Genomic DNA, 16,399 nt, shown 5'->3' on the forward strand with positions numbered 1-16,399 from the left:
AAAACGTACGTCAGTCGGCTGTAAGTGTAAGTAGGCAGCAGCCGCGTATCATAACAATCGATTTCAAAAGCCTTGCGTTTACCATGCACGTCGAACAGCAATAAACGTTGCACAGCTGTTTGGCTCGTGATTTATTAAAAATTTTTTTTCATCGCGCGATCCGTCGAATGGATATTTCTTGCTGTTATTCGTACGGTGTCGTAAAGCAAAGCTTTTCACTTGCTGATCGTAAAGTCGCATTAAAAATTTTACTGCTGCGCGGAAAAAACCAAACGCGCCTGTTTAGCTTCGGATTTCCAAACGAACTGCGAAGCTCGCCGTAAAGCCGTCACTCTCGATAAAATTCGCGAAAGATTGGAGCTTGCAAGCTCTATTTTTATTCTCGCCTACCGTGGCGCCTTTGTCCGCGCAAAAGCGTCGATCGGAGCGAGAAGATCCGCGAAAAATTCATACTCAACAAGTCACGCGTCGCTGCATGCCAGCATGCCTCTCGAACCCGGTCATTATTTCCGTTTAATTGCGGTAAAAACGCGCGGCGACGAAAGCCGTTACGATGATGGCTGTTACGATTGGATCGTAACAGCCGCTAAAAATACCGAAATACAATTGTGGGCCGCGCGTTTTCCAATGATATTTCGCCGATTAATAGCGGAATTTCCTCATTAGCGCAATAGTCGTTAGAAGCGCAGAGGGGGCCGTTAAGCAATTTACGTCCCTCGAAATAGAAGCTACCGCGTTTACGCGCACCACGCGCGAATTCAAATGTCGAGACGTAACGTAAACATCGTCGGGGAATGGCTGGCGGTACGTAGAAAAAAGCTCGAGCATCCTGCGGAGATGCGGCGGCTCATCAATCGCCGGTGAGATGCTTTCGCAGTGAGGCGTTTGCTTCTCGATCGTTTTCTCGTGTGCGTACAGGTCCGACGGGCTGAGTTACTTATGCGCTAAATCGTTTATAAATAGCTCGTCCTTCCGCGTGGACTTGTTCGATGCGCGACCAGCTATGGAAAACTCGCGAAAAATCACATAATATAGGGATGATCGAATTTTGAATCGCATCGCCCGAGTGCGTCAGGCTCATCGAGACGAGTCGGCGGGCGACGAGGCCAGAGCGACAATTGCGCGCGCGGAGTCGCGTATAGAAGGGACTCGGCCGAGACTCGAGAGTCGAGAGAGCTGGCTCAGTGCTTTTGCGCGCGTCTTCGGGCTCGCATCGACGTTCGCCGAGCGTTTGTTAAATCCCTTCAAGTTTGAAAGGGCTGCTGCCGTCATTGAGAGCTGGCGCGGCGCGCCGCTCCTTATCAGCGGCACTTGTTTGTCACAGTTTTAAAGATATAGCACGCAGCTGCGGGGAAGTAGGCGCGCGAGCGCCGAGATGCAGTCCGAGTGCGAAGAGGCGATGAGCGGGCGCGGGGCTCTGCAGCGGCTGCACCAGCCGAGCCAGCTGTCGCGCAAAATGCGCCGGAGCATCAGCAAAGTCAAGCGGAGCATACAGCGGATGACCGGTGAGTATCGCGCGTGTGTAAGTAATCGCGTGCACAGGCGCACAGCCACAGACGCTCGCGGCCAGTCGCTGAATGATAGCTTCCGGCTGCACCGCTAGAAACCCAATTTCTCGGTTAATTCGGGAACGACTCCGCCCATTATATTTCTGCGCTGTTGCAGAGGAGTCGCACGAGGAGGAGGAGGAGGAGATGGCCAGGCGGCTGCTGCGGCTGCCCAGGGAGAACCTCGCCTCGCTCACCTGCCGCACCGGGTTCAGCCGCGAGGAGGTTCGCAGGCTCTACCGGGCCTTCAAGCAGCAGGTTCGCGTCGTTATATATACTCTTCCGCACCCCCCGCTATATATACAGCCCGCAGGGTTCTTGGGCTCGTCCCTGATCCTTACGTCTACCGGGATTCTTGTGGAAGCCTCCCGCCACGTCTGCCCGATGCCCTCATTGCATATATCTAATGCACCGATCCTAGTGCAGTGTCCGAACGGGGTGGCCACGACGAAGGACCTGACGCCGGCCTACGCGAAGCTCTTCCCCCTGGGCGACTCGCGCAAGTACGCGGAAATAGTCTTCAACAACTTTGACGAGGACAAGGACGGCTTCGTGAGCTTCGGCGATCTCCTCACCGGGCTGGCCTCGATCGTCAAGGGCAGCGCCGATCAGAGGCTCTCCTGGATTTTTCGGTCAGTAAGCACCTCCGCGCTCCTTTTCAATATAGCTACTTTGTACTCGCTGCCTTCTCATCCAAGAGCTCGACCTCGCTCATTCATTTTTTCGCCCTAATTGGCCCTATGCGCATCGTCCGACAATCTTTTTCCTATACACACTGTATGCACCGCCAGACTGTACGATCTCAACGGCGACGGCTGCATTACGAGGCGCGAGATGACGACAGGTGTCTCGGCGATATACGAGATGGTCAGAAGCGCACAGGTCATCGATTGCGCCGTCGAAAGACACGTCAACCGGCTTTTCGAGAAAATGGACCTCAATCGGGATGGCGTTATTTCGCGGGACGAATTTCTGGATTGTTGCAAAAATGTAAGATATTCGATGTACTGCAGTTCTCACTGTATTCGCAAGTATACGCGCAACTTTCCATTGTCATTCTGTGATCTGAATAATCGACTCTTTTACTTTTGCAGGATCAACTTATTTATAACCAACTTTCTGTATTTGATAATATGCAGTATTAAATTAGAATATCTTATTAGGCCACTTGTAATACCTGTACGAGGCGCATTGGCTGCTTCCTTAGTGAAGAGATGTATACTTTTTAGTTTGTTTATTCTTGTAAATAAATGCAAAGTGATAGCTCTTATAAATTACACGCATTCTTTAAAATAGACGCATAGTCGTACAAATAAATTTCGATTTATTATCTTTAATGTACAATTCAACCGATAATTTTGAATTTTTTTTGAAAGCCAGTTTTACATTAGAATTGTAAATTAGTAATGTGTAAATCGTCGCGTCTCTCTGAAAATTCGAACGCGCCGCAATAATTTCGACTAAATTTGAAGATTATACTTAATTAAATAAAACGTGGCTGTTTTCACTGTTGAGCATGCGGCGGATGACGTGCGAATGCATCTTTTTCCGAGTCAGCTCTGATGCGGTCAAAAAGGGTAAGTTATTGGCCACGTGAAATACGTTACTAATAGTTAATTAACTAATCCAAGAAGTTTAGAAGATGCGCGGCTGTGTCAGTGATATATATATATAAATATAAATATCATGGATTTCGATAAACGTGAAACTTGCGACACAGGTAAAGGATTTACGGAAAATTCATACTATCTGAAAGGCGTTTGATGCGATTGTAACATAAATAGTATAATTATATATATCTGGAAATTCCATTGCCAAAAATGTAAAATAAAAGGGGTCGTATATTACGGATCTTACAGAAGTTTACAAAAACACTTGGCAATCATAAGTGCAGTGTGCTTATAGACGACGTTTACGTGTATCATACAAAGAGGCACACAAAAGTATACAATGAAAAATTGACTTATGAAATTTGACAATCGATGCCGGACAATCGTGAAAGCGTACTACATGTTATATATTTTAAGCCAAAAATCTTTGATGTAGTACGTGATATTATCAACGTAGCTTGTTTGGCTGATCGACTAAGTACTTAGTACATCGACGATCGAATCGACTGCATCATGGGCTGATGGACCCGTCATATAGTTCCACTGCTCGCCACGAGACGTCAGGGCAATAGGTACGCCGTGTAACGCCGGTTTGGCGCTTCGCGGAAGCGATTTCGGATCGACCAATAAGCGTGTATTAAGTATACACTCCCGACTCTCGACGAGTCCCCGCATGCTGCAGTCTTTGTTCAAGCTCTCTCTCGCTCTCGCAGGTTTCTCTCCCTTTGTCAATGCAGACTAATTGCAGAGTTCGAATTAGACGTTCCATTTCGTACATGCATCGGAATATTTTGCAATATTTCTAAATAAGTACTCGCTGTCATCATAAAGGTAATATATCTCGGTATAATTAATGAGTAGGAAGCTCGATTGTTTTGATACTGATTTATTCAGTTTTATTCTGTGTACTCTTAAACCTGTGTATAGGTAATGAAACATGGCTCCCACGACGAAATCTAATATTCTTGGGCAAGTACAAACTCTCACATCAAAAATCAAGTGGCATATCCATAAATTTAAAAAGAGTTGCAGTCAAGCGAACGTTGGGGACGCTTTAAAATCGCCGTTGTTTACAACTTCACTTGAAAAAAGAGATGTTCAGTGGTATCTGATGTTATACCCTAGAGGAAGAACAGAAGATTATAAAGATTTTTTATCAATCTATTTGTACAGCACCATGAACAAAGGGCAAATTGAAGCAACCTTGAACATTTTAAACAACAGAACTCAAGTGGTGGTTGATTGTAATTTGGAGGAATCTGAATTTGATGAGGCTACTTGGGGGAATCATAAATTGATATCAACAGAATTCATTACCAATCCACGAAATTGCATGTTAAATAACGCCAGCGGTGATTTAGTAATAATCTGTGAATTGGTAATTCTGCCTCAATATGAAGTAGCTGCATTTTTATCTCAATTGCAAGTGCTCGACATGTTTGAGAATCTTCTAAACGACAGTAAATTTAGCGATATATCACTTGTTTCAGAAGATAAAACCATTCGAGCACACAAGTGCATACTTGCCAAAAACAGCTCAGTATTTGCTGCAATGTTTGATGCTGAGTCGAATGAAAGGAAGGAGATCATCTTAGAAGTTCATGACATTAGTTATGATGTTCTGGTAGAAATGATTCGCTTTATCTACACTGGAAAGATAAACGGAATAGAAAATATGATTGAGGATCTCGCGATTGCAGCAAACAAATTTGCACTACACAGATTGATGATTATCTGCGAACAAGCAATGATAAAATGTTTGAGCATACATAATTTTGTAAATTCCCTTCTATTTGCCGACAAACTCAAAATGAAGGAGCTGAAGGCAATGGCTATTGAGTTTGTTGTTATGAGTGGCAGTAATGCAATTGATCAAGAAAACTTTAGAACTCTACCTATGGATGTTGTTGTAGAAGTGTGTAGTGGTTTAGCAAAAAAAAACAAACATTAGATGACGATAAGAAATGTTTTATTGGAAAATGAGGAGGGATTGCTCATAAAGATATACATTATTAAAAGTAAAACTAGAATATCACGTTAAGTATGTTATAATATAATAGTTAATCAAATTTGTTTAGCTTTTAGAGAAATGTATGTGTACATTTTTTGTGTGCAAAAATTCGATATTATAACAATGTATTCCTGTATCTATTATAATTGTCTGACTAAAAATTTACTAACAATTATTGTACTGTAACAATAAAAATAACAAATAAAAAAAATATATATATATATATATATAAGCTCTTTTAAAGCCATCCATACTTTTTTTTTGTATTCCAATTGTGGGTTAGTATGTACAAATTGTGTTCTAGGGATCCATACATTTAATATACACATAAATTAATAATACTTTTTGACTTTTCAAATTAATTCCATAATAAATTTTACTGAATTACAATCCATGACTCTATGTGTAATCACTCGCAACTGTTACATTCATTAATTTATAAAGTTAATTGAGTTTACATTTAGTTAAATGTTCAAATTAATAGACGCTGCCAACTGGCCTGCTTCCAAATCCAACAATAAAAAATTCCAGTTACAGAAGTGGTGTCACAAAATACCTTGCCTAACTGTGAATATAATCTTTTTTAACAGAATATTGCGAGTAAATTATCTATTGAATAGCACATTTTGTTGAATATTTAAAGCTATTATCAATGTATTACTTTTTTTGGTCATAAAAACGCAAACTTAATTTCAAATTGCGCAATACCAAATATAAGGCTTGTTTGGTAATATAGTAATGCTGTTTATTGTCAGGTCGAGTGAGTAGGTATAGGTATATAACTATAGATATAAGTACAATAGGTACCCCGGGCCCCCGGCGTCTATTCTAATCTTATGGGATGTACTCTCGAAATTGCTAATGGCGGCCGCTCGAACTATTTTTCGCCCATAAGATTTAACATGGGATGTACTCCCGAAATGAGGGCGCCACGGTATGTGCTCACACTCTCACAGCGAATAGGTTCTACGGAACCGGCTCGTCAGTCGTCAGCGTCACGGAACCAGAAGGTCACATTGACGGTGCACGTATATGCGGTAACCATCAATCTCTAAATACATAACGGCGTCAGTTCGGCGCCGATAATTATAGAAGCGATTTCAAATTGACAAATCAGCTTTTGTCTTGTTGGCGCGCATAAATATACGGACTTGCATAGTCTTTTGTCTTTGTTTTCGTCCCTCTAACTCGCGGCTCTCCCTCCTATTCGCCGACGCAGAGTTCGAATAGCCTAACTAACCTGTTGCTGCGCGGGAGCCGGGAACGTGCATGTAGCGTACAAGACACGTTGGATTGGACATTCAATTTCGTATATCGCAAAATTTTTCCGCTTAATACTCGATATCATCATATGAAGGCAATTAATCTCGATTCTTATAACAGGTCATCTTGGTACTTATGATGCAGGATTGTTCTGATTCGGATTTGTTTGTTTGCATTGTTTAGATCACACCCATCGCTGCACTATATGTATAGTACATACATATCTGGACAATGGCGCCGACAAAATTTAAATCTAATAAACTTGGAGAAGTGAATAGTACATCATCCACAATAAAGTGGCATATCCCTAACTTTGACAGGCGATGCAATCAAGCAAAGGTTGGAAAAATTATTAAATCACCAAAGTTTACGACAATAACTTCTCTTGCAAAAAGAAAATGGCACTTCAAATTGTGCCCTAGAGGACAAAAAAAAGAACACAAAGACTTCTTATCATTGTACCTATATACAGAGTTCAAACAAAAATTTGAAGCAATCACTAACTTCAAAGTTCTGGACAAAAATGCTCAAGTGATCATTGATCGTACCTTGGAGGAAGCTGACTATGGTGAAGCGGCTTGGGGAATTCACAAATTGATATCAACAGAATTTATTAGCAACCCAGAAAATCAAATGCTTGACAATGGCAGTTTGACGATCATCTGTGAGATTCAGACAGTTGCATCTCAATATAATGCAAACGAATTGAAACCTACCAAAGAAGTAGAAGAGCGAGAAGATGCTTTTGCATCCCAATTGCAAGTGCTCAACATGTTAGAGGGTCTCCTAAACGACAGTAAATTTATGGATACAGTTATTGTTTCAGAAGATAAAACCATTCGAGCGCACAAGTGCATACTTGCCAAAAGCAGCTCAGTATTTGCTGCAATGTTTAATGCTGAGATAAATGAAAGGAAGGAGATCATCTTGGAAGTTCATGACATTAGTTATGATGTTCTGGTGGAAATGATTCGCTTTATCTACACTGGAAAGGTAAACAGAATAGAAAATATGATTGAGGATCTCGCAATTGCAGCAAACAAATTTGCGCTACACAGATTGATGATTATCTGCGAAGAAGCAATGATAAAATGTTTGAGCATACATAATGTTGTAAATTCCCTTCTAGTTGCCGACAAACTCAAAATGAAGGAGCTGAAGGCAATGGCTATTGAGTTTGTTGTTATGAGTGGTAGTAATGCGATTGATCAAGAAAACTTTAGAACTCTACCTATGGATGTTGTTGTAGAAGTGTGTAGTGGTTTAGCAAAAAAATATAAAGATTAGATGAAGATAAGAAATGTTTTATTGGAAAATGAGGAGGGATTGCTCATAAAGATATACATTATTAAAAGTAAAACTAGAATATCACGTTAAGTATGTTATCTGATGTTATACCCTAGAGGAAGAACAGAAGATTATAAAGATTTTTTATCAATCTATTTGTACAGCACCATGAACAAAGGGCAAATTGAAGCAACCTTGAACATTTTAAACAACAGAACTCAAGTGGTGGTTGATTGTAATTTGGAGGAATCTGAATTTGGTGAAGCTGCTTGGGGGAATCATAAATGGATATCAACAGAATTCATTACCAATCCACGAAATTGCATGTTAAATGACTCCGGCGGTGATTTAGTAATAATCTGTGAATTGGTAATTCTGCCTCAATATGAAGTAGCTGCATTTTTATCTCAATTGCAAGTGCTCGACATGTTTGAGAATCTTCTAAACGACAGTAAATTTAGCGATATATCACTTGTTTCAGAAGATAAAACCATTCGAGCACACAAGTGCATACTTGCCAAAAACAGCTCAGTATTTGCTGCAATGTTTAATGCTGAGATAAATGAAAGGAAGGAGATCATCTTGGAAGTTCATGACATTAGTTATGATGTTCTGGTGGAAATGATTCGCTTTATCTACACTGGAAAGATAAAAGGAATAGAAAATATGATTGAGGATCTCGCAATTGCAGCAAACAAATTTGCGCTACACAGATTGATGATTATCTGCGAACAAACAATGATTGAAAATATAAGCATTAACAGTGCTGTAAACTGTCTTCTATTTGCTGATAAAGTCAAAATGATGGAGCTGAAAATGAAGGCCATTGAATTGATTGTTGAGGATGGGAGTATTATTATAGATACGCCTAACTTTAAATTATTATCTCCCAAAATTATTTTAAGAGTGTGTAGCAGTTTAGCAAACAAATACAAGAAATTATTTGTGTAGCAGTTTATCTATAATATACCTTTTTTTGTATTTTTTGAATTTTTATAACTGTCATAACTTGATATTTGCATTGCAAAATATATATCTCAATTGATATTAGTTTTAGTTATATGAGATATAAATACCATTTGCAAGTTCCAAAATTAACAATGGCAAACAAGAGTTTAAGTTGTACCCTTTTGATATTCTATTGATATTGTTTGTACAATTTTAAAACAAATTTTAAATTATGAACAGGCAGTACTGAAGATCATAATAATGTAGGCACTCTGTGATCATATAAATAAATTGCTTTAAGCCTTTAGACTTTGTACATTCTACAATCTTGCTGTTTGATTTTTCTCATACAAATACATTATTATAACTAAACTAGAAAATTAATTTATATAGTTTATTAAATTAGTCAATCTTTTGAAGAGATGTACATACGTTTTCTTTTATAAATAAATTAGTTGTGCATATATTTTTGTTATAATGTATTCCTACATCATACTTGTCTGACTAGAAATTAACGAACGATTTTTATATCCCTTATGAAATGTATATGTTCACCAAGTATACGAAAATTGTTCTTTGAGTAACACTAAATATTATTAATGTCACTTATTAATGTCACAAAGCACTTAAGCCATCTTGCTTTTAAATTTTGAGTTAATGTGCAATATGTGTGAAAACGATATTACGCAATTACTTTTTGATTTTTCAAATGAACTGTAAGTCTAAGATTAGTATCCATAAAAAATTATTGCATAATTATACAATCCATTAATCTATGTAATCGCGCGTAATCTGCAGTATTTATTGTATATACAAAATCAAATTTTCAAATACAAAACGCAGCCCGCTCAATTGAACAATGAAAAATATTATAAGTCACAAATAAGTGATGTCAAAACATATATCTTGCAACCGTGAATTCGATCTATTTTTTTACAAAATACAGCGGTACTTTTTTCCATATATACAAACCGCAATAACAAATATGCTTATTGTCTGAGTTATACATTTTGCGGTTCAGCGGTTCAAAAGCTCCGGCATTGACCCCGTCTAGTTTCGTTGCTCGCCACGAGACGTCAGGGCAACCATTCTTATTAAATTTCATTTCAAATCGTGCACAAACGCACGCAGTGCGCGATGCCGTCCAACTCAGTTTGGCGCTTAAATCCCTACCACCAGAAACGATTCCGGATCGACCAATCAGCGTTTATCTTGTTGTACTTGAATCCTTTGTTCTCATCCCTCTCTCCTTTCGTCAATGCAGAATTTGAGCGCGCCTGTTGCTGCGTGAGCGAGCGTGCATGATCCATTTGACGTTTTACTTCGTATTCGAAATTTCTAAATTCGGAAGATTCGGCACCGTTATTTAAGGCAATTTATCTTCTCGATACTCAATTAATATATTGAAAGTATGATTGTTTTGGTTCCTATTAATTCATTATCATTGTTTCTTTAGATCGCCACCTTTGTTGCGTTGTAAGCAAAGTTACAAAACATGGCTCCATCAAAAGCTGCGAAAAAAAATATACGCGGAAAGGTAAAAACTATGGAGGCAAAATTAGAGTGGCAAATCCCAGATTTTTACACGCTTTGCAGTCAAGTGAAAGTCGGGGTCGTTGTTAAATCACCAAAATTTGCAACTACACTAGGAAGGGACATTGAGTGGTATTTACGGTTGTTTCCTGGAGGAAAAAGACAAGAGTTCCAAGATTTCATAGCGCTGTATCTATGTAACACCAACACTGTGTCTATGGGAAAAATAGTAGCTAAATCCAACTTCAAAATTAAGAATAGCAAAGCTCAAGTGGTGATTGATCATTCTATGACAGAATCCGATTTTGATTGTAAGACTGCTTGGGGGATTGATCAATTGATACGAAAAGATTACATACTCGATCCAGCAAATGAGCTGCTGACCAATGGTAGCTTGACGATAATTTGCGAGATTATAACAATGCCTCGATATCTCGTGAAGGAGTTGAAACACAACAAAGAGGTACACGAGCTACAACCTGCTTTAGCATCTCGACTTGAACTGCTGGACATTTACGGAGGTCTTATGGACGACAACATATTTAGCGATGTAGCGCTTCTTTCAGAAAGTAGAAGTGTTAGAGCGCACAAGTGCATACTTGCCAGGAGCAGCTCAGTATTTGCTACAATGTTCGATAATGAAATGAATAAGGAGAAGAAGGAGATCATCTTAGAAGTTAATGATATTAGTTATGATGTTCTGTTGGAAATGATTCGCTTTATCTACACTGGAAAGGTAAATGGAATAGAAAAAATGATTGGGGATCTCGCAATTGCAGCAAAAAAATTTGCCCTACATAGGCTGCTTATTATTTGTGAACAAGCAATGATAAAAAGTATGAGCATTCACAATGTCGTACATTCCCTTCTAGTTGCCGACAAAGTCAAAATGAAGGAGCTGAAGGCAACGGCAATTGAGTTTGTTACTATGAACGGCAGTAATGTCATTGATCAGCCAAGCTTTAGAAAGTTACCTCCTAAAATTATATTCAAAATCTGTAGCAATTTAGCAAAAAAATTTAAATAGTAGTTAATATTTATGTATTAAATAGAATACTATTAGTCATCTTCAATTTTTTAGAAAAGTTTCAGCCCTTTATTTTGTACCATAGTTTCAGATGCTGGATAAATTATTAAAATATTTATTAACTTTTTGCTATAGTGAATGCAAACATTCGTATATTTATTAATATATTTATAACTTTTGCGATAAAAAAATTTAACAGCTTGATTATTATTAACATCAGTCATTTTTTATGAAAAATAATTGTAACGGAATGTTTTAGTTATATGAAAACTCAAGTGTTTAGTATTTCCTCTTCAACAAGTTTGTGGAAAAATCTTGAATAAGTGCAGATGATTTGATTTTTCCAATTGGGCTATTTAACATAAATTATGTAACTTAAGAGTAGCTGTTAATCTGAAAATTAAATATTTAATATATATTTTGAAGCATAGAAATTAGTTTCTGAACAATCATTAAATAGAACTAAGAAAAAAAATTAGAATAAAATTTTAACAAAATGAATACTTTTAAGTTAAATGTTAAAGGACAGAAGTACTTATAGAAAAAAATGTTACAATGTATATATATATATATATATATATATATTTTTTTTTTCATACCTTATAATAATCGTTTTTGTAAAATGTAAAATACAACTGCAAGAAAGAATATAAAAGCTAGTATCACTAAAGCTTTATCTGTAATCTCTCTCCGACCATATTTGCCTAATAATTTTCCTGATTGCTGTATAACTTGTTGTTGATGTTCCAATTCTTTTCTAGTAGTTGACACCTTGTCAGAAGAAGTCACTACAATTTTATTCTTATGTTATTATACTCATGAAGTATATAAATAATTTTATATACTACCTACCTAATGTATCTAAAGTTTCTGCGCTTTGCTGTGACGTTTCTGCTAAATATTTGGATATATCCAACAGATGATTTGTGATTTGACTAGAAGCATTGGCTGCACCTTGTTTGTCTCTTCTTTTTCGGAGCAAACTTTGCTCACTAGCAGATGTAGGCAATAATTCTTCTCTAGCCTGCTTGTCTATTGCGCATGCACTGAGAACATTTGCTTTACGAAAAGCTGTTATCGCTGTGGTTAACTGTCCCCTGTAATTGTCAATATTTGACAACAAGTCAGCTTTTCTAGTTGTTTCCCTTTCCCGCTCTGCTAAAAATGTTAGTTTTTCAATGTTGTTTCTGAGCTTAGCTATTTTTTCTCGACCATCTGCATTGAGATCGTTTAAAAGTTCTAATGGTCCAGTGCATTGTTTTATATCCTGCGTACAATTTCAATGTTAAAAAAATATCTTTTAATGAATTAGCAATAAGGTTAGAATCGATATATATACATATACATAATTTCATATTTTACAGATTACCTGAATTAAGGCGGTCAATTCAAGATGAGTTTTGATAATTTCTTGAGAAATCAATTCAAACGATTCTTCTTTCACAATCATTTTAAATCTTTTGTTCTATAATTTTATCAGAGAAACATAAAAAATCTACCTGTCGTTATGCCTGTAAGTATATGTGTACATACTTTCTGACAGTAGCGGTCTACTGCTATGCTATCTACTGCTATTATTTGCTATTACATCTGCGAGCTGACGGCTGAGTGCTGACCGTCTGCTGTATGCTGATGCTCTCTGTTATACGCTTACGTCAGTATAAGTACCTATATAGGTATGTGGATGTTGGAGTAGGAGCTGGTGCTGCCCGCATGGGTTGAGAGCCCCATGCTGTCTTCTGCGGTCTGCCTTTTCTTGTTACTGTGCGCGCGGTTCGGCGATATCAGCACGTAAAATTTTTTAATCGTGGTAATCACAAAAGTAATTGTGAGGTAAGTAGTATAAGCACAAAAAATGACGATTGCATCGCTACTAAGATGCGGAACGAATTTGACGAGATTGTCAAGACTGCCGGCGGTCGCTTTCGAGGTAAATTTTTATTGCACTCTTTTGAGGTTAGAATAATTTGATTTAAAATAGCAATTATAATACCAGAAATTTTGTGATTGAAAATGTATAAAAATAACGTGATTCGAGAAATTAATTGATTTTAAATATGTAGGTGAAAGGACAATGCATGGCTTCCTATGCAAAATATGCGGAACACAAGCCCATTGAAAAAATGAGAAATATAGGAATCTCAGCTCACATTGACTCTGGTAAAACGACGTTGACAGAACGTATTCTTTATTATACTGGAAGAATTGAAGCAATGCATGAGGTACTTTATTGGTAATAATTTGAAAAAAGACTGCTTCTATATTTAAGTTAATCAATTTATCATTATTTACTTTTAAGGTTAGAGGCAAAGATAATGTTGGAGCTGTTATGGACAGCATGGAATTGGAAAGACAGCGTGGAATCACCATACAGTCTGCTGCAACTTATACTTTGTGGAAAGATTACAACATCAATATTATCGATACTCCTGGTCACGTAGATTTTACCATTGAGGTCGAAAGATCTTTGAGAGTTCTGGATGGTGCAGTCTTAGTACTTTGTGCTGTGGGTGGAGTACAGTCACAAACACTAACTGTAAATAGACAAATGAAAAGGTATAATGTACCTTGTTTAGCATTTATCAACAAGTTGGATAGGATGGGAGCTAATCCAAAAAGAGTTTTGGAACAATTGCGAACAAAATTGAAACAGAATTCTGCTTTTATACAATTACCCATTGGTAAAGAGAGTGAAACTAAGGGAATTGTAGATATAATTGAGAGAAAAGCTCTCTACTTTGAGGGTGATTTTGGTGAAATTGTTAGGCCTGATGAAATACCACAAGAATTGAAAGCAGGTATTATATAATTGGTTTTATTATATTTCCTATTCTGGTCTGATTCTTTTGTATCTTACTCAGTTGTAATGTATATATTTTTTTTTTATTTAGAAACTGACGCAAGGAGAGAGGAGCTGATAGAGCACCTGAGCAATGCAGATGATACTCTTGGAGAACTGTTCTTAAATGAAGCTGAAATCACTGAACAAGATATAAAAGATGCTATTCGAAGAACATGTTTGAAAAGAACATTTACTCCAGTTCTAGTTGGAACTGCTTTAAAAAACAAAGGTGTTCAGCCTTTACTAGATGCTGTTTTAGATTATCTTCCGAATCCTGGTGAAGTTGAAAACTTTGCTCTGCTAGAAAAACCTGGGTATGCAAATAGTAATGTAAATGATTAAGAGATTAATTGTTCTGTTTTAATGTTTGATATCTAATTTAACGTTATTTAATTTATCAGACAAGAAGAGCCGCAGAAAATTCTTCTTAATCCCGAACGATCAGATAAGCATTCGTTTGTAGGTCTAGCATTTAAATTGGAAGCAGGAAAATTTGGACAACTTACATACTTTAGATGCTATCAAGGAATGTTAAAAAAGTCAGATACCATATTCAATACACGAACCAACAGAAAAGTAAAAATATATAAAATTACAAAATTTTTACTGTATCAAACAGGAAAAAACAATGTTTTTTTTTTAGGTACGCATTGCGCGATTAGTGCGGCTCCATTCAAATACAATGGAGGATGTCAATGAAATCTATGCTGGAGACATATTTGCATTATTTGGAGTTGACTGTGCTTCTGGTGATACCTTTGTTACTAAAGGTGATTTGGCACTTTCAATGGAATCAATTTTCGTCCCAGAACCCGTGGTTTCTATGTCTATCACTCCTAAAAACAGTAAAGATCGTGACAATTTCGCAAAAGGAATTGGAAGATTTACAAAAGAAGATCCAACATTCCGCTTCGTTTACGACCCCGAAAGTAAGGTACGTCGTTAAACCTGATGTTTAATCGATTTCGTTGCTAAACCATGTCTCAACTTTTGCATACCTGTACCAAGTATTATTGTCTCGCTTTTTAGGAAAGTATCGTTTCCGGTATGGGTGAGTTACATTTAGATATATACGCTCAGCGTATGGAACGTGAATACAATTGTCCAGTTGTTCTTGGTAAACCTAAGGTTGCCTTCAGAGAAACTCTCATGACGCCATGTGAATTTGATTATCTTCATAAAAAGCAATCTGGTGGTGCTGGACAATATGGTCGAGTTATCGGTGTTCTGGAGGTAATAATAGAGCTAAAAATTATATCTTTCATGGGTGAAAACATTTTTTTCAATTTCCCCTTTTGCAGCCTCTACCACCACAGAAAAATACAAACCTCGAATTCGCAGATGAGACGGTTGGAACCAACATACCTAAACAGTTTGTTCCTGGCGTACAAAAAGGATTTTTGGCAATGTGCGAAAAAGGTTCTTTGTCCGGTAACAAAGTGGCTGGCTTGAAGTTCAGACTAATTGATGGCGCTAGCCATATAGTTGATTCGTCCGAACATTCATTTTTCTTGGCTACACAAGGTGCTATTAAACAGACATTTGACAATGGCAACTGGCAGATTCTAGAACCGATCATGCTGGTGGAAATCACGGGACCAGAAGAGTTTCAGGTAAACTACATTACCATGATTGTAAAGTAAGCATTTCTTGTGATTCTTTTTTTTTAATTTACATTTTGACTTTACAGGGAACTGTGATGGGACAGTTGACTAAAAGAAAAGGACTGATAATAGGTATAGATGGAAGCGAGGGTTGGTTCACAATTCACGCGGAAGTGCCTTTGAATGAGATGTTTGGATATTCTGGCGAATTGCGCTCCTCGACGCAAGGCAAGGGCGAATTCTCAATGGAGTACTCGAGGTACAGTCCATGCCAGCCCGAAGTTCAGGAACGAATCATTGCTGCCTATCAAGAGTCCATGGGAATAGCTCAACAGCAGAAGAAGAAGAATTAATTAAAGACATTTTTTAGGAAAATTTTTGATAATGTCGGCAGTGGAACGAACAATTGTGAAACTTCTCGGATGTCAAGTATCCCTGATTTTGTAAATTCCGCTCGAGACTGCAAGATACCCATGTTGTGATAAATCGCCGGAAGAAAAATCACGTCCACCAAAAGGTATCTATTTGTTTAAAACAAATTTTGTAAATACTTACAACCATGTAATTTAGTCCTAAAATAGTTGATCAGTATAGGTTCATGTACCATCCATCGACAGTGTATATAACTAATTTTAAGTTATTAAATCGATAACAAAGTTACTCACTTTATTAGTATATCTTATTAAACGAACCAGTGAACAATAAGAAAGAGAAAGGGATAAATCTG

At 37.6% G+C, this 16,399-nt stretch overlaps 5 protein-coding genes across 8 annotated transcripts; 4 read left to right on the forward strand and 1 right to left on the reverse strand.

The window, feature by feature from the left end:
- Window positions 1–663: 663 nt before the first annotated feature.
- On the forward strand, window positions 664–8,989 carry LOC100119192 (Kv channel-interacting protein 2). 3 transcript variants are annotated; one of them, XM_031932928.2, is made up of 6 exons: window positions 664–1,505; window positions 1,666–1,805; window positions 1,974–2,179; window positions 2,339–2,537; window positions 2,642–3,988; window positions 4,085–5,393. In XM_031932928.2, the coding sequence occupies exons 1-5, from the start codon at window positions 1,376–1,378 to the stop codon at window positions 2,690–2,692; spliced, it is 726 nt and encodes a 241-aa protein (XP_031788788.1). In that variant the 5' UTR covers window positions 664–1,375; the 3' UTR covers window positions 2,693–3,988; window positions 4,085–5,393. The 3 variants fall into 3 exon arrangements, with proteins under 3 accessions (XP_031788788.1, XP_031788786.1, XP_031788787.1); XM_031932926.1 differs by lacking the exons at window positions 664–1,505; window positions 1,666–1,805; window positions 1,974–2,179; window positions 2,339–2,537 and adding an exon at window positions 7,849–8,989 and having other exon boundaries at window positions 2,954–3,988; window positions 4,085–4,296; XM_031932927.2 differs by lacking the exons at window positions 664–1,505; window positions 1,666–1,805; window positions 1,974–2,179; window positions 2,339–2,537 and having other exon boundaries at window positions 3,262–3,988; window positions 4,085–5,395.
- On the forward strand, window positions 5,992–8,989 carry LOC103315425 (speckle-type POZ protein-like). 2 transcript variants are annotated; one of them, XM_008204190.4, is made up of 2 exons: window positions 5,992–6,205; window positions 6,615–8,989. In XM_008204190.4, exon 2 carries the CDS (start codon window positions 6,663–6,665, stop codon window positions 7,716–7,718), a length of 1,056 nt encoding a protein of 351 aa, XP_008202412.1. In that variant the 5' UTR covers window positions 5,992–6,205; window positions 6,615–6,662; the 3' UTR covers window positions 7,719–8,989. The 2 variants fall into 2 exon arrangements, with proteins under 2 accessions (XP_008202412.1, XP_008202411.1); XM_008204189.4 differs by having other exon boundaries at window positions 5,993–6,525.
- Window positions 8,990–9,611: 622 nt separating this feature from the next.
- On the forward strand, window positions 9,612–11,689 carry LOC103315424 (speckle-type POZ protein-like). The gene is made up of 2 exons (XM_008204187.4): window positions 9,612–10,037; window positions 10,123–11,689. Exon 2 carries the CDS (start codon window positions 10,162–10,164, stop codon window positions 11,224–11,226), a length of 1,065 nt encoding a protein of 354 aa, XP_008202409.1. The 5' UTR covers window positions 9,612–10,037; window positions 10,123–10,161; the 3' UTR covers window positions 11,227–11,689.
- Window positions 11,273–12,963, reverse strand: LOC100119369 (vesicle transport protein SEC20). Its single transcript, XM_016987179.2, has 4 exons — window positions 12,596–12,963; window positions 12,079–12,493; window positions 11,826–12,014; window positions 11,273–11,619 (listed from the first exon to the last, which is right to left on the reverse strand). Exons 1-3 carry the CDS (start codon window positions 12,674–12,676, stop codon window positions 11,827–11,829), a joined length of 684 nt encoding a protein of 227 aa, XP_016842668.1. The 5' UTR covers window positions 12,677–12,963; the 3' UTR covers window positions 11,273–11,619; window position 11,826.
- On the forward strand, window positions 12,800–16,332 carry LOC100119401 (elongation factor G, mitochondrial). The gene is made up of 9 exons (XM_001603134.6): window positions 12,800–13,156; window positions 13,290–13,448; window positions 13,526–14,024; window positions 14,118–14,382; window positions 14,470–14,644; window positions 14,712–15,002; window positions 15,098–15,301; window positions 15,370–15,681; window positions 15,759–16,332. Exons 1-9 carry the CDS (start codon window positions 13,082–13,084, stop codon window positions 16,023–16,025), a joined length of 2,247 nt encoding a protein of 748 aa, XP_001603184.1. The 5' UTR covers window positions 12,800–13,081; the 3' UTR covers window positions 16,026–16,332.
- Window positions 16,333–16,399: the final 67 nt, after the last annotated feature.

This window comes from Nasonia vitripennis, chromosome 5 (assembly GCF_009193385.2).
Source record: "Nasonia vitripennis strain AsymCx chromosome 5, Nvit_psr_1.1, whole genome shotgun sequence".
Taxonomy (NCBI): domain Eukaryota; kingdom Metazoa; phylum Arthropoda; class Insecta; order Hymenoptera; family Pteromalidae; genus Nasonia; species Nasonia vitripennis.

Excerpts from the sequence above, each read along its gene's own strand:
- LOC100119369 (XM_016987179.2), bottom strand. The coding sequence starts at position 12,676 with ATGATTGTGAAAGAAGAATCGTTTGAATTGATTTCTCAAGAAATTATC. Across the intron at positions 12,494-12,595 it reads AATTGACCGCCTTAATTCAG|GATATAAAACAATGCACTGG; the intron begins GTAATCTGTAAA and ends AATTGTACGCAG. Across the intron at positions 12,015-12,078 it reads AGAAACTTTAGATACATTAG|TGACTTCTTCTGACAAGGTG; the intron begins GTAGGTAGTATA and ends ATAAAATTGTAG.
- LOC100119401 (XM_001603134.6), top strand. The coding sequence starts at position 13,082 with ATGACGATTGCATCGCTACTAAGATGCGGAACGAATTTGACGAGATTG. Across the intron at positions 15,302-15,369 it reads GAGTTATCGGTGTTCTGGAG|CCTCTACCACCACAGAAAAA; the intron begins GTAATAATAGAG and ends CCCCTTTTGCAG. Across the intron at positions 15,682-15,758 it reads CGGGACCAGAAGAGTTTCAG|GGAACTGTGATGGGACAGTT; the intron begins GTAAACTACATT and ends TTGACTTTACAG.
- LOC100119192 (XM_031932926.1), top strand. The coding sequence starts at position 4,095 with ATGGCTCCCACGACGAAATCTAATATTCTTGGGCAAGTACAAACTCTC. Across the intron at positions 4,297-7,848 it reads CCCTAGAGGAAGAACAGAAG|ATTATAAAGATTTTTTATCA; the intron begins ATTATAAAGATT and ends GAAGAACAGAAG.
- LOC103315425 (XM_008204190.4), top strand. The coding sequence starts at position 6,663 with ATGGCGCCGACAAAATTTAAATCTAATAAACTTGGAGAAGTGAATAGT.
- LOC103315424 (XM_008204187.4), top strand. The coding sequence starts at position 10,162 with ATGGCTCCATCAAAAGCTGCGAAAAAAAATATACGCGGAAAGGTAAAA.